Source organism: Mustela nigripes, chromosome 9, assembly GCF_022355385.1.
Source record: "Mustela nigripes isolate SB6536 chromosome 9, MUSNIG.SB6536, whole genome shotgun sequence".
Lineage (NCBI taxonomy): Eukaryota > Metazoa > Chordata > Mammalia > Carnivora > Mustelidae > Mustela > Mustela nigripes.
The window spans coordinates 31,831,160-31,846,560 of record NC_081565.1 but is presented as its reverse complement, the minus strand read 5'-3'; the positions used below and the strand labels follow the sequence as shown (position 1 = coordinate 31,846,560).

The following is a 15,401-nucleotide window of genomic DNA, read 5'->3' as shown; positions in this document are numbered from 1 at the left end:
CGGGGCCACCCCAGCCAGCTTTTGGTCTTTAGATCTATCCAGAAGAAAGTCCATCATCATTCCACAAATCTCCAAAAGTCTAGGAAATACATATCAAGTTCTTGAAGGCCCTTTCTTGGCTTCAGGTAGGAGACATATCCCTCTACTTGCATTGTGGGAAGGTGGGAAAAGGGACCAGCCAGTGTACAGATAATTCTCCAAGGGAATTATTCCTCCCCAGTCTCTCCCTGGTTCATCTTTAACTTCTCCTTTTCACTCTTGAGGTAGGCAATGAGCTAACAGTTGAAAAACGAGATTTCTCCAGCTTTCAGTGTAACTTGCCTCGCAAACAGACGCTCGGCTCGGAGACATCAGCCCCTTTTAATATCCTGTTACTTAAGAGTCATTAATTCTGCATTTTTTCTTCTGATTATACCAAATGAGATATATTAATTGGTCCTTTCTCTTGTTTTTTGTTTTGTGTGTGTGTATGTCTTTTGTTTTGTTTTTTCCCCCCCAGGGCGCAAGGGGGCCTAACGGCTCAGTCGGTGAAAAGGTAAAAGAAAAAGAAAAGGAAAATACTTTCTTCTCATTCGTGGCCTTTCTCTGGGTTTGCTCCATTGGGCTGGAGTGCTGAGGGTCTGCGCGTCTGGGAGCAGAGAGCACGGATCTCAGGAAGTGCTTGGGGAAAGCAGAATGGATACCATGTCTGCTCCCCTCCCCCGCCCTCCACCCCAAGGGCCGGATGCACAGAGCGCATCAGCGTGTCTCCACGGAAAATGTCAGTTAGCAAGACGGAGGTTTCCGTACCTCGAAGCAGTGGCTGTCAGAGAACCCATCAGCCTCATTAAGTACAAAGAATGATTTTCGGACTCAGGCGTGTCTTTTGCTCCTTCCACCGGTGAACCCAGGGCTGCACAATAAACCTGTCGTCTTTCTTACAGGGTGACCCTGGCAACAGAGGCTTACCGGGACCTCCAGGGAAAAATGGACAAGTTGGCTCTCCCGGGGTCATGGGACCCCCAGGGCCTCCTGGACCGCCAGGGCCCCCAGGCCCTGGGTGTACAGCTGGACTTGGACTTGAGGTACTTTGCCCCCCTTTTTGTGGCTAAAGTACAACATGCACTAGGGACTGTGGAGCAAACCAGCTAACAGATGTTGGTCCAATAACAGAGACGGTGGTGACCCTCCACTGAGCCCAGCCCCGGGGCCCAGCTCCCCACCTGGCACCAGTAGGTGCTCGGGAACTGGGTAAGAAATACTCATTCTCTTTCTTTCCCAGGATCCTGAAGGGTCTGGAAGCATCAGGCTGTTACATGAACCTGGACTCTCCGGACCAGTGGCTCCCAGTGTAGGTTGAGTTCGGAAGCCTTCGTCTGGGGGGGGGGGGGGGGGGGGGGGGGCTGCCATCCGGGCTCTGCTGTTTTCAGTAATTCACCCTCTCTGTGCCTTTGTCTGCCAGCCATGCAATGGGACACTAAGTGCTCTTTATAGCTCGTTTCTTTGAGGAGCGGCACAGACGTTTTATATAAAACATCATAGGGGAAATCTTGAAAGTCTTCTCTTTGTCCCTTACAATCAAGCATCTCAGCTTCCTTGCCTCCTACCTGCTGCTCCCTTCAGTACTAACACTTTCCTCATCTCAGAACCCTGTGCTCCTGACAGGGGCTCCTTCCGGCTGCCCCTAGCCCCAGGGAGGTATTATCCATCCTCTGCAATGATGCCTGCTCTCAAGAGAACCACCCCTCCCCATCTTTGTCCCATCTGACAAAGATAATGAGTTAAAGACCTCATTATCCTTGTCGGATGGGACCCAGAGCTGAGCACACCAGTCCAGGAGAGAAGCCTCACAGGGGCAGGCGGCATAGCCCCCTCCGTGATTAAATAAGACCCTTCCCTCTCCTGCAGATGCAGAAGGCTCTGGGATTCAGGGTTAAGAGGACACTTGCTCCGTGCTGGCAGAGACCTATGGGTGTTCATTCTTTCTGACTCTGGAAGGGGAATTTGCCCATCATCTTTTACCCCCATTATCTGGGGGCAAAATTCATGTGGGTGCTTAGGGAGAGACGGCAAGGCAGGAGGAGAGATGGAGAGGAAGCAAAGTGAAGAGAAGAAAACCAAAGAGTGTCTGTTTGTTTCGCCAGGGTCCCAAAGGAGAAAAAGGAGACCAGGGACCCAAGGTGAGGTCACAGATCTGAGATGGGGGTGGGGGTTCCCAGCCAGGTTCTAGGAGCGTTATCTCTGTACAATGACTTTTTTTTTTTCCCACTATCACTGCTGTATCCAGGGTGAGAGAGGCATGGATGGAGCCAGCATTGTGGGACCCCCTGGACCCAGGGGGCCACCAGGTCGCATCGAAGTCTTGTCCAGTGTAAGTATCATCCAGGTTGGAGAATGACTATTTTGTGCCTTTGCTGAAGGGGAGATAAGGTAGTCCATAGCTTTTGGGGCCTTCAGTGCTGGTGGTTACACAGAGGGCACATAGCTGGCTTCTGGAATTAGAGTTCCCAGCCACCAGCATACCCCGTGTGTCTGTTCTTACCCCCCAGTACCACTGTTCTCTCACATGGGGCTTCCAGAACACTCCTCTGGTTGGCAGCATTTGCAGCCAAGAGAACGGCTGTAATAGAGCTGTAACAGAGAGGCAGAGGAACCTAAGTGAGGGAGCAAGTAGGAAGATGTTTTGGGTTATGAGAAATTCAGGAAGACTTTCTGGAGGAAGTGTCTTTGAGCAGAGACTTAAGAGCTGAGAGGATCTTCAGGTACGTGTGAAGGACAGGACCTCCAGAATTCCGGTGGCAGGCCCACAGTTCAGAGTATAAATGTGTATCCAAGGCCCAGGGAGCTGATGGCTGTGGACGGGGTGGAGAGAGATGGAAATTTGAAGAGAAGGCTGGGATGTGGTTGGGACCAGAGCAAGGTCCCCTTCATGTTAGGGCCTCACACTGGAGAGAAACTGTGGCCCTTTGGAGACACAATGACGTCATACCAGTAGATGACAGAAAGACAAAAATCCCAAATAACTGGAAAAAAGGATGACTAGAGTTTAAAAAGGGGGAGAGAGGGGTATTAAAAATATCCAGCATGGGTAAGGGCGTGGTGAAATAATCTCATATGCTCTAGCAACAGTGTGAATTGTATGGCCCTTTAAGACAGCTTTTAGCAATACCTTAAAACTAGAAATGCCCCATATGGCCAGTTCCACATGGAAAGATGGCCATGCTGTGTAGTTAGAGAAAGCAAGTTGAAAAATCATACAGGTAGCCTGATGCCATTTATGTAAAACAGGCCCATGGACACACACACACACACACACACACACACACAGCCAACACTGCAAGCTTACTGTGGAGATATATATATATATATATACATATATATATATATATAGCTAGCTTAAAAATATAGACACATGTTTAAAATTTTAAAAGAGAGCAGGCATGTACGTATTATGCAAGTTTAAGGTTAACTGAAAGAAGAAAGTGCTGGCAGCTCAGTGCTGTTGTATAAGAAGTGGGGGAGGGGATGGGTGTGTTGGCAGTCAGTTTTGGATGTTATAGTGTCTACCTGTGTTCTGTCACCCTGGGGTGACCTCCGTTAAAGCCTGCCACCAGTGGGATGTGTGCTACCCTCTGTCTCATTGTCTGCTTTCTTTCTTTTCAGTCCTTAACCAACATCACCCACGGATTCATGAATCTCTCAGACGTCCCTGAGCTGGCTGGGCCTCCGGTGCGTATCCACAGCTGCTGCCAGAGTGCGGGTCCTACCCAGAGGCCCCTGCGGAAATGAAGTTGGGTTCGTTCGGAACCCTTTTAGCTCCTGAAGCGTGGAGCTAGAGTGTGTCAGGATAGAAGGGAAAAGGAACTTTGCATTTCTGAGTAGTTGCCATCACATTAATTTGATTGTCCTGGGAGTTTTGTCCAATGCAGTGGAAGCTTCCAGTCTCATGTACCAGAAGTATGTGTCATGGAAATCAGAGAATCAGAAGTAACAAACCCAGTGATGTCCGTGTGATGGCTTTGGCCTGCTTTTCTTAACACGATCTCATTTCACAGAATGGGAAGAGCCTAGAGAGACCTAACCTTGTGCTCATGGGAAAAGTGGTACACAAGGAGAGAATGTGACTTGCTTCAGTTCTTCTAGCCCCTGTTAGAGACCAGGAACACTCAGGGAAGCTAGTCCACAGAGTTGGTCTAAGGCACAGCAGGACCTAAGAGGAAGGAAACTCCTTCCTGCAGGCTGTGCCATACATTCCCATCACCCCTCCCAGCATGTGCTGGTGATAGCTGGGGAGAGAGGTCAGCTGAGCCCCTGAGCCTATTCTCTGATAAGACCTCACCAGCCTCTGGGGCAGCTCATGAGAGGCTAGGGCATGGACCTGCTTTGCCCTCTGTGGAGGCCCACATGGAGACTGAGGCTCATACCTCCACAGTTGGCTTTGGGGGTCATCCCCCAGCAGTCCCCACTGAGGTTGGCCTGGCCCCACCATCCATGTCCAGGGGCCCTTGGTGCCCTCCCCAAGGCTTCTGCAAATACCTGGGAGGTTCCTCTAGAGCCAGTCTCCTGCAGGGTCACCTCTGTTGGTGGGGTCTTCTCCTGTCTCTTCTGCACTACATCCCTTCCCTTGATTTCTAGAAAATCACTCAAAACACCCCAGTGATCAACCCCTAAAGCAAACCCACTGTCAAGCCAAAGTTGTCTCACAGAGGCTCTTGGTATTTCCCAAACTATTAGAGGTTTAGGGTATTAGGTGGGTTATTACTAAAGCAATATACAGGCTCAAATGAAATATTTGGCCTCTCCATTCTGAGAGTCCCTGGGCCTTGTCTGTCCCCGCCCCTTCTCCCTCTGCCCACCTCTAGAATCTACCTTCCCTGCCAATCCCTGTGTCCCCCCCGCCCCCACCTTAGCAAATCCAGGTCCTCAGGGGTCCTTTTCAGTCCCAACAAAGGGCCAAGAGTGTCCTCCTCAGAGGACCTTCCCTCCCTGACAGGACTCAAGTCCCAGCCAGCACCCTCGTGCTTCCCCACCCCCCTGTACGCACAGGGCATTGAGAAATGTGTTGCTTTCCAGTTGTCTCTCTCTTTATGTATTGTATCACACTCACAGACTTTAATGGATATGTGAGTGCCCGGGTCAAGAGACAGAGCCCTGACCAATGTGTAGTGAACCAGACCCTGTTTATTCTTCTCTGAGGGAGAAGAACGCCACCCAAACGCCCCCATTTCCACCCATAAATATCTCAGTACGCTCTCCGGGCCCACTCCTCAGAAATGAGGGGCTTATTCTCAAGAACACAAGTTGAGGTTGATGCTGAGTGATCTCCCAGAGCAGGAGTCAGCGACTTCAAATATAAGGTCCTCCCTGGCGGTAGAGAGGGAGTATGGCTCCCTCTGGCTCTGTCACTAACTAGCCATGTGACTCTGCATGGTTCCTTCTCCTCCCGGGCCTCGGCATCCTCGTCTAAAAGAGGATCATGGGGTCCTCCACACGGAACATGCTTGGGCCTTTGGGAGGTGCTGGGAGGGGTGGGCCCTGAGGCCCCGCATTCCTGCTGGCCTCCCTCCTGCTGGAAATGCTACTCCTCACCCATCTGCTTGGTTTTTCTTATGTCACAGGGTCCGGAGGGCATACCCGGGCTGCCAGGATTTCCAGTAAGTACCACAGTGGCCCTCCTCCCTCTGTGCTCTGGGGCTGTGTTCATTCTGTTCCTTCCCCGTGGAATGCCACTCTCGTTCTGCATGACCAAGCTCTGGTGCCACCTTGTTCATGTAACCTGTCCTCGTTGGCTCCCACATGGAGGGATCCTTTCCTCCTCTGAGACCCATAGGCTTTATTTTCAGCTCTGCCATGATTCTTTTCTGCCCTGAATAACAGTTATTTGTGTCCTTGTCTTTTTTTCCCTCAATTTTACCATGAACAGCGTGTGGAGGTTGGGTCTTATCTCTCTCTTCCACAGTACCAGCGGAAACCAGACCCCGTGGTTGGCTTTCTATGAATGCAAGTGGATGAGTCAAACATTTCAGTTGGTAGATAGATAGATACGGTCGATACAGTTCCAGCAGATCAGTTTCCTAAAGTGAGATGGGGGATGGGGGAAGTGGAATCATAGACCGGAAGTCCAATAGTTCATAGGAAACCCCACTGGAGTTTCCATTGTGGAAGGTGAATATGCGTTTCTGTGTAGAAACTGATCAGTTCTGTCTAGAACTTGGAACCTGTGCTGAAGCTCAAGGCTCCAGAGTGAAATCTACATGATTTCTCCAAGACACTACAGCTCTGGAACGTCCCATTGCCAGCAGGCCTATACACAGTCTCGGGGAAAATGAAGGGAATTTATCAAAACTGTGACATAAATTGATTCTTGGTGGTGGGATGATACACAATTTTTTTTTCTGTTTCTTTTTTACTTTTCTGAACTTTTTACATTTTGTAAAAGGAGCATCTCCGAAAATGACACTGAAAATACGTATGAAGTAACCCTTAGACACAGGAGAGAGCGGCAGCCGAGGAGGACACCTCTTTGTTAGGAAAAGAGGCCACACCTCTGAGCCCCGGCGTGGTGGCTTCAAACTGGTGGCATGTTCCAGAATACGTTTTCCTCTAGATGAGTAGTTCTGCGTTCCTGAGGGAGCCTACAGGGCCACTCTAGGGAGTAAAGAGGAGGCCACAAAGGCAGCTTCCAATAAAGCAGCTCTGTTTGACATATTTTATATATTGGGTTTTCATTTAAGTCTTGTTTGAAAAAGGATGGCAGAGAGCTTCATCGCTAAAAAATAGTAATCACAAATTTTTGAAAGCCACTGCTCTCATGCATAACTCACCCATTACCCCAGCGGAGAGGACAGGGACTAGTGGAAAGTTTCATGGCAGTAAAGCATGTGAGCCTTTTTGGGGCAGACATCTGGCTGTGAGTCATCGTCACAGGTATTGAGCGTCTGTTGGAGTTGAGAAGAGGTCAGCTCTGGCTGGGTGTGCAGAACTTGGCTCCTCAAGGGGGTGAACGGGCCTTCCTGCAAGGGGACAGGCGTGGGCGGAGGCCCAGAGGAGAAGGGGAAAGGCTCACCCTGGTGGGGTGACAGGGAGAAGGGGGTGAGGTCTAAGGCTGTCTGGGCTGGGTTTGGGTGTCAGGCTGGGCTGCCTGGATCTTGCCCCATAAGTGGTAGGGAGCCAGAGAAGAAGTAGGAGTCACGGAAGGTGAATGGTGGGTGGAGGCCGGCTATGGGATGGCCTGGAAGGACCCACAGGGCCACCCGAGGCAGCAGGACGAGGCTGTTCCAGTGGCGGCTGTCAGAGGAAGCCTTTGCTCAGTGTTGTCTTCTTTCTGCCAGACCCTGCCAGATCACGGCTTCCTGGCTCATGGGGATTTCTTCCCACCAGCAGAATGACCCTTCATATTCTACTTTTTGAAAAAAAATAATTCCACTTGGCTAAAGCATTTTAATCTTAATAAACCATAAAATAGCCTCTGATGATTCCTTCCAGGGCCCTCGAGGACCAAAAGGGGACACCGGTGTGCCTGGATTTCCAGGACTGAAAGGAGAACAGGTAAGAGGGAGCTGGGTGTTGAGTGACATCATGCTCCAGAATTGGCCAAGTATTTCCCAATGGCTGAAAGTCACTGTTAACTTCCATAAAATTTCTGAGATATCCTTCACGTACCACAGAAGCTATCCCTTAAAGGATTGTCACCACTATCCAATTCTTGGACATATTCTTTCTTTTCTTTCTTTATTTCTTTTTAAGATATTATTTATTTATTTGATAGAGATAGAGAGCATAAGTAGACAGAGCAGCACATAGAGGGAGAGGGAGAAGCAGGCTCTCTGCTGAGCAGGGAGCCTGATTCGGGGCTCAAACCCAGGACCCTGGGATCATGACCTGAGCCAAAGGCAGACACTTAACAGACTGAGCCATCCAGGTGCACCCAATTCTTGGACATTTTCATGCCAGGAAGAAACTCTGTGTTTATTAGCCATCAGTCCCCAGCTCTTAACTTTTCTAATCTCCATGGTCCTCCAAGGTATAGGTGGGCCATGGGAGGAGAAATGGATTCTCATCTCGGTTTGGGAAAAGATCTCAACACGCCCTTGAGTGTTGTCACAGGTGCTGTGCTTTGTCTAACTCCCTGTTGGGCACCCCCGCATTAGAGTGTGTACTCCCCAAGGGCAGGCCACATGCCAGTTTCTTCTCTATGGTTTCTGTGCTTTGCGTGGGTCCTGATACACAGATGGCAGTCAAGACATTTATTGAATAAAAAATATATAATTAATGAGTACAATGAATGCTGACATTTAGAAATTATAAGCTGGGCATTCTGCATTTGGATGGCAGTCTTGGTCTAAAAGCTTTGGAATAAAAAGCATGTCCTTGGAGCTCCCAGGACAAAGAGTGGACCTTTATACCCTTCCACCTTTGCCTCTTAGAATTAACTCCCCAGTTGGTTTTTATAGATAAGGTGGAGAATGACATCCTTACACAGATTGCAAATGACTCGGGACTGGGTCATTAATTCATCTATCCATTTGTGTGCTCATCCGCCGCATTTCTGTTCCCTGGGGTGTGCCAGCCAGTTTCCCATAGTAGGCACTAGGGACACAGAAGTAAGATAGGAGGAACGGACGTGCAACTAGCCGACAGAAAGTATGTCCACTGCTGCATCGAAGGTCTGTGCAAAGCCAGTAGGAGCAGCCCTGGAGCCTGCCTTGAGAGTCACAGAGGGTGGTTATTTCTCCAAAAGGAGAGAGCATTAAGCTTCTCTCTTTCTTTCCCCCGCCAACACCCGACCCTGGTCCCCCAACAGAGGCTCTGATGTCTGTTGAACCACAGTCTTGGGGGGAGGGGGAGCAGTGTGCTGGACGAAGGGGGTCTAAGTTTGGCGCCACATGGGGCAATGTCTGGGATGCTTTTCACTGCCTTGGGCCTTTGGCAAGCAGCTGCTCTGGCTTGGGAGGAAGCCTGGTCAAGCAAGAGTGGCTCTTGCCTTACACAGTTTCTAGAGGGATCTACACACCATGGCCGCCCCTAATCTCCTGCCATCTTGAAAACTGGGAGGGCGCCCAGCCAGCTGCCAGGCCTCACAGCAAACAGGCTTTCTCTCGCTCCGCCTCTAACGCTCTTGTGCTTGTCCTTCTCGCTGCTGCCGTGCTCAGGACTGCCTTCCCTCACCGGCGGAGGGGTAAGAGCTGAACATGAGGTGGGCGCTTAGGGGGACGGAGGGAAGAGGCTGCTCTGCTTGCTTCGGCATCACTGTCCTGGCTGCTTGTGGCCCCGTGGGAGGGAGACTTTAGTGGGGTCCAGCCCAGCCCCCCCCCCCCCCAGGGGCCAGCGCTGAAGCTTGGAGCCAAAGCCTCAGGGTGGTATCGAGGGTTCCTCCACCAGCCTTCTCTGTGCACCAGTATCTTCTATCCACCAGCCTCCTGGGATAAGGAGATGGCTCTGCTGAGGACAGGATTTGGGGGTGGGATTTGCCACCAGTCTCCCTATCCCCCGAGCTCCCGGCAGCTGAGATAACTTTGCCCGATCAGGTTTGCCCAGGAGCCTGGCACTGGGGACAAAGTTCCACATGGAGACACAAGTCCTCTGTGTTGAGAGAGGCTCCTGGTGTTCTCACCTGTCTCTTTTCCAGTTACAGATGTTTTAACAAGAATAAAGATTGTTAGGAAAGAAAGCCACAAAATAATTGGGAGTCAGAAGTGCTCAGAGGGGTGCTGTGTAGCAAGAGGTTGGGGGGACCTCGTCAGGCTGGTCCCAGGAAGGTAGGGGATGACAATGCAGATCTGTCAACACTAGGGAGTCCTGGGCGGGGGGAGCTTGCAGGACCCCTGCCTGGTCCTGTGGTGTTTGGAGGCAATAACCCTGAGGAGGCTGCTAGTGGTTCTTTCTCCAGACACAGGTTATGTTGAAGCGGTGGGGCTGGAGGGGTGGGGCAGGGTGACAGGAATGTGGGGCTCAGGCAGTGAGGAGGAGCCCCATGTCATCAAAGGTTCTCTGAATTGCAGGGCGAGAAGGGAGAGCCAGGTGCCATCCTGACAGGGGACATTCCGCTGGAACGGCTGCAGGGGAAAAAGGTAATTGTGTCACCCGACCCTGAAGGCAACCATCTGTGTCAGCATCCCAGGTTTGTTCCCTCCATGGACTGTGGCCCTCTGAATGACAAGTTCATGTCTTCCTGCTTTAGGGTGAACCTGGAGAGCACGGAGCCCCGGGACCAATGGTAAGCCGGTGCGGCCCTCGGCCGGGTCTGGTCTGGGGGCTGAAGGGTTTATCATACATGGGTCCCATTAGACTGAGTTGTCCCCATTGTGAAAATAGAAAGGAGGTGGCCCGATGCGTGTGGATTAGGGTAAGCTAATTGTAAAGCAGTAGAAGTCTCCCCGGTTTAACACGGCAGAGGCGTGTTCCTCACTCCCGCTAAGCCCATGGTGGTGGTTCCTCGGCGGGCCTCTCCCCTTCCCTCCAAGCTGTGACTAGGGGACCCAGGAAGTTTCCATCCTGTGACTCCACCATCTGGTGCTTCGAGACCACACTGGCATCTTCCAACGGGCAGGCTGGGACTAGAGAGAGGAAAGAGGCCATGAAAAGTGATGAACATCACCTCTAGCACATTCTACTGGCCAGAAAGAGCTCAGATGCTTAGGGTGGGATGGGGGGAGGGCGCGCTCAGAAGTGTGGTCGAGCCGCGTGTCCAGGAAGGTGGGAAGGCCCGGATGGTGCTGTGCAGGTACCCCGTGCTCACCAGCATTGCCCCGGGAGCCCCTCCAAGGAATCCCAGAGAGCCTCTCTGCTTTTCGGATTCTAGTTGTGGATCTATGGCTCCTTTGTCATGAGGTCTGGAGCAAGTCCACTTCTCTCTGGGTTTCTGTTTTCCCATCGGTAAGGGAAAGGTAGTGGATTAGTACGAGGTGATATGATAGGACCCTTCCTGCCTTACTTGCTCTGGGAATCAGTAACCCAGTTGGGCTGCTGAATGGTTTTGGAAACTGCCAGTTCTCTCCAGAAGGAACTACAAGCCTCTCTTGTCATAGTCTCCACCCCCTCCACTAAAGAACAAGAAAATTGAGGTGTAGGGCCCCCCACTGTGGCTCAGACACACCGACACTTCACACCATCTCATTTCATCCTCAGCACTCGGAAGGGTGACTATCAGAATCCTCATTTTAGAGACCAGGACACTGAAGTCAAAGAGAGTCAGGAGCCTGCCATCTGTCACACAGTTTGTAAATGGTACATTGGGGATCTCGACCAAGCCTGTCAAACTCCATGTTCAGGGTTTTCCCACTGCCTCCAGGAAGCATTTCTTCAGAAGCCTTTTGGCCTGGAGATTTGCCCCCAGAGTTTCTTCAGTTGAAGCTGGACCTCAGGCTTGGGGATAAAGGACTCAAAGACACATGTCTTCGGTGAATGAATGGGCTATAACCTCCAAGGTGCATCCTTCAAAGGCCCTTCTGAGCCCTTTGGTCCTTTAAGTCAGGCAGAATGGATTGCCCTGCAGAGGAGAAACTGTGGGTTAAGGCAGACTGGGGGAGTATTGTGTTCACCACTGGTTAACCACTTACTATCATCTGGTCCCATGGGAAATAGTGGTGTTAGCAATGGTGGCCAGCAGGCTGCTGGGGATGGCTGCTTTGATGGTTCCTACTGAAGTCTGGTGTGAGCACAGCTTGCCAAGTACAGATTGGAAGGAAGCACCTCCTAATTTGCATAAAGGTGCCTTATAGGGCAGCCGTGCCCCTCATGACCTGTACAGCTTACACTTCCTGTACAATTTCCCTCGAGCCATGTTGCTTGTGGCTCATGGATCAGCATATCAGCACCCCCTGGGAGCTTGTTAGAGATGTGAAGCCTTGGGCCTCACCCCAGACCTCCTGGGTCTGCATTTTGACAAGACCTGAGGTGATGCCGGGCACACTGACATTTGAGAAGCTCTGCACTAGAACATACCACCAAGTGGCCTGCGCCCTGTGATTCCTTCTGTTCTTGCTTTTCTTTCATGAGGAGTAATGTGGGCTGGGTCCGTTATGTTCAGAGCGTGTTTCCACTCAGCTTTATTTGCCAGTTTCCAGGGCGTGAACATATATGTTAATGGCAGCAGGAAGAAGGGGCTTAGCTTAAACTAGGCATTCCCTTGGGAGACAGGGCAGACCCACCTACAGAAGTAGGAAGGGGCAGACTGGAGGTAGAGCCTCTTCTGGGAAGAGGTCGTATGCATCGTGGATCTCCCAGATGCCAGAAGGCATGAGGGTTCCTGCAGGAGATTGGAACAGGGCTGTGTCTCTAGAAGGATGAAGACATAGAAAGCCAGCGCTGGAATGAATAAGGGTCCACAGGTCAAGGACTCTTCTGGAGAATCGGGGCGCTAGCCCAAGACTCTGGTCCTGAGAGTAGGAGCAAGGCAGAAGCCCAATCCTGGGGCAGGTTCTCAGGCTGGGCGGACATGAGGAATGAGGCAGGATTACATTACTCCAGTTGGAGACACGTCCTGGGACCTAAGACCTAGAGCATAGATCCAGCTTCTAAGCTACCCCTGCACCCTGCTACCTAGGGCTCAAGGCCCTGAGCTCCTGATCTCTTGTTCTTTCCTAAGCTCTAACGGAAAGGGTGGGGTTGGGAGCCTGGGGCGGGGCAGAGCCTACAGGAGCTCCAGGGGAGGTAAGGGGTGGAACAGGTGGTCCCAGAATAGAGCAGAGAGGCTGGGAGAAAGGGGACAGGCAGGTGGCTACTTCATAAGGCTCTTATCCCCCTTCCTCCCTTCCGTGATTCATCCTCACACCTGCTCATGAAGGCAGGCCAGTGGCCCCCATCGCCTTGGCTCTTGACTTTCTGTTCTTTCTAATCTGGTAATTGTTTTGCCTCTAGGGGCCCAAAGGACCGCCTGGACACAAAGGAGAGTTTGGCCTTCCCGGACGACCTGTAGGTGTCGGTGTTCCTCCGACTGCACATGAGGGGCAGACGCGTGGGCTGGGCTAGCTGCTGGGGAGTGGGTTAACTAAGGCATGACCTGTGGGTTTCAGGGTCGCCCGGGACTGAATGGCCTCAAGGGCGCCAAAGGAGACAGAGGGATCATGATGCCGGTGAGTGACGTGACCACTGTCCCAGCCTTTCCCCCCACCCCCTGTGGGATAGAGCCCTGAGTTCAGTACCCAAAGGAGGACCGAGAGTGTGCCAGGTCCAGCAAGTGGGGCTTGCAGACAGAATCTTTAGGAGTGTTTTTCTCCTTCCTCCATTGCCTTTCAAAGATCCTTCAACCCCTCCCCATCCTCCAGCTCACCCTCAGGAGGATCTGTGTCCCTGAGAACACCTTAGTGGAACAGAAGCTTCCTTGTTCAGATCCAAGACAGAGAAAGCAATCCAGATGTGGCCAGGAAATCTGGTCTCCAACCCCAGTTTTCTGACCCTGGGGTAATAATCTGTCTTCCCTCCATACCCAGTCCTGGGATTTCGCACATCTCTAGGGGCTCAGGACGTGTTCGTGAGCTGGTATCAAGTCAGCTTCTTAGGCGGAAGCTCCCAAGAGGGCAGACATGGGGGACAGCAGTAGGCTCCAGGGTCTACAATAAGGAAGTCAATGTTTATTGAGCACCTATTGTGTCCCACACTCTCTGCTAAGTCTCCTTTTGTTGGCGCCACACTGTCTCTCCTTTGAATGTGTGGAAATCAGGAATGTAGTTTTACTAAAGCTTGTGGGGACTGGCTCAAGCTCATCAAGCCTGTGCCGATGCTAGGGAAAGCAGGCACTCCTGCCTTCACTTAGGATAATGAGTGTGGCTTCCGAGCAGGCCAGACTCCTCATGCCTGTGGTCAGAACCTCGCCCCTCCTGCTGAGCAGTCCTGCTTCCAATCCACGCTCAAGAAATCTTTGTATGGTGTTAAGGCCGGGCTGACCTGACTTTGAAAATAGCTCTGCTATTGAGGAAGAGTTTTACATACATTCTCCCCGGTACCGAGTCTGGTGAAGGACCCTCCCCACCCCTCCTGCCCCCCCACCCCATACCAGGGATGTGCTGGTGGAGAGGTGGTGGGTTTTGTTGTTGGTTGAGCCCCGCTCTGGGAGTTAGAATCTGAGTTCCAACTGTGTGGCCTTGAGCAGGTCACTTCCCCTCTCTGGGCCTCTATCTCCATTTGTAAACCAGGGACACTGTCTGTTCTGCTGCCCACACCCACCTCCCCCCACCATGGGCTGCTATAAAGATGCCCTGGGAGTCCTGGAGGCAGTCGTGCTCTTTAGAAGTGTCAGGCCTACCTGTGGGAGAGGTGAACTTTAAGAGGACTCTTCTTTTCGAGTCGTGTCCCCAAATCCTGGAGGAAATAACCCACATCACTTGTGCACACAATAACCAGAACTCAGAAAAGACCTTTCTTCTCCCTTCAGGGCCCGCCTGGCTTACCTGGTCCTCCAGGCCCCCCGGGGCCCCCTGGAGCTGTGGTTAACATCAAAGGAGTAAGTTGAGCGGGGTGGTGGAGGGAGACCTTCCGCGGGAATGACCCCGGACTGGCCTAAGCTGGAGTCGGGGGTCCTGATGGCCTCACTTCTGTTGTTCTCATTTTGCACAGGCTGTCTTCCCCATACCAGTCCGGCCACACTGCAAAACGCCAGTAAGTAGTGGGGAGTCACTGCCTTACAGGCCAGACTGGGGCATAGAAAGCAACCTAGAGGAGGTGACCAGTCTTTGTCTTGAGCCCTTGCAGTCCAAGGACATCCTCTTCGATATCTCCCATCACCCCGAAGTAACTAGCTGGAAGCTTCTAGAAAACAGACGGTGGCAATGAAACATACTGGGTCTTCTAAAGGTGCATGTGCTGTCAGAGTGTTCCTTGTATTGGGATCAGGAAAGCAGTGTCTCATTACTGTAACCACATCAGCTTCCTGCATGGAACCGCTCAGTAAGAAGGAAGAAAAACCCTTTAAAAGTATCGATGGGAAAATATAGCAATTCCAATCAGTGTTCTTTGCATTAGGAGCTGTGGGCTAAGACCTACAACTGAGTTGGGATGTCCCTTCCTAACTGGGGTGCTGCATAGCACACAACCCAGAGAGGTGAGCACTCCCATCCACTTTGTAGTGAGTGAGCAAACTGTGACTCAGACAAGCTCCCTGACTTGTCCAGGTCCGTGGTCCTAACAAGCTGGGGTCGTCCCTCTGGTCCCCTGGCCATCAGGCACCAGGTATAGACACTGTGACTCCCAGGATTCAGGCATGTGCCTGGTCACCCAGCTAGGCAGTGGCATTGTCGCTCAGGACTTCCCTGTTTTGGGAGGGTCCTGTTTCCATGGGGAGGGTCAGGGAGAGAGGGCCTGTCCCCACGCACAGGCATTAGTCACAGAACCATGTTTGATCACTTTCTCATTCATTCAACAAGTATTTATTGAGGACTTGCCCAGAGCCGAGTACTCTGCTGGGCCCTGGAGACACAGGGGTGAAC

General features: G+C 51.7%; 1 protein-coding gene across 1 annotated transcript in view; it reads left to right on the top strand.

The window, feature by feature from the left end:
* The window catches only part of COL15A1 (collagen type XV alpha 1 chain), a 102,111-nt gene that overhangs the window by 66,749 nt on the left and 19,961 nt on the right, over positions 1 to 15,401 (top strand). The window contains exons 16-29 of the mRNA XM_059411206.1: positions 500 to 535; positions 924 to 1,064; positions 1,262 to 1,330; positions 2,124 to 2,159; positions 2,267 to 2,350; positions 3,643 to 3,708; positions 5,598 to 5,633; positions 7,465 to 7,527; positions 9,981 to 10,049; positions 10,160 to 10,195; positions 12,838 to 12,891; positions 12,993 to 13,052; positions 14,351 to 14,419; positions 14,533 to 14,574. Coding sequence (XP_059267189.1) covers positions 500 to 535; positions 924 to 1,064; positions 1,262 to 1,330; positions 2,124 to 2,159; positions 2,267 to 2,350; positions 3,643 to 3,708; positions 5,598 to 5,633; positions 7,465 to 7,527; positions 9,981 to 10,049; positions 10,160 to 10,195; positions 12,838 to 12,891; positions 12,993 to 13,052; positions 14,351 to 14,419; positions 14,533 to 14,574 — 861 coding nt within the window. The remainder of the gene's footprint in view (positions 1 to 499; positions 536 to 923; positions 1,065 to 1,261; positions 1,331 to 2,123; positions 2,160 to 2,266; positions 2,351 to 3,642; positions 3,709 to 5,597; positions 5,634 to 7,464; positions 7,528 to 9,980; positions 10,050 to 10,159; positions 10,196 to 12,837; positions 12,892 to 12,992; positions 13,053 to 14,350; positions 14,420 to 14,532; positions 14,575 to 15,401) is intronic.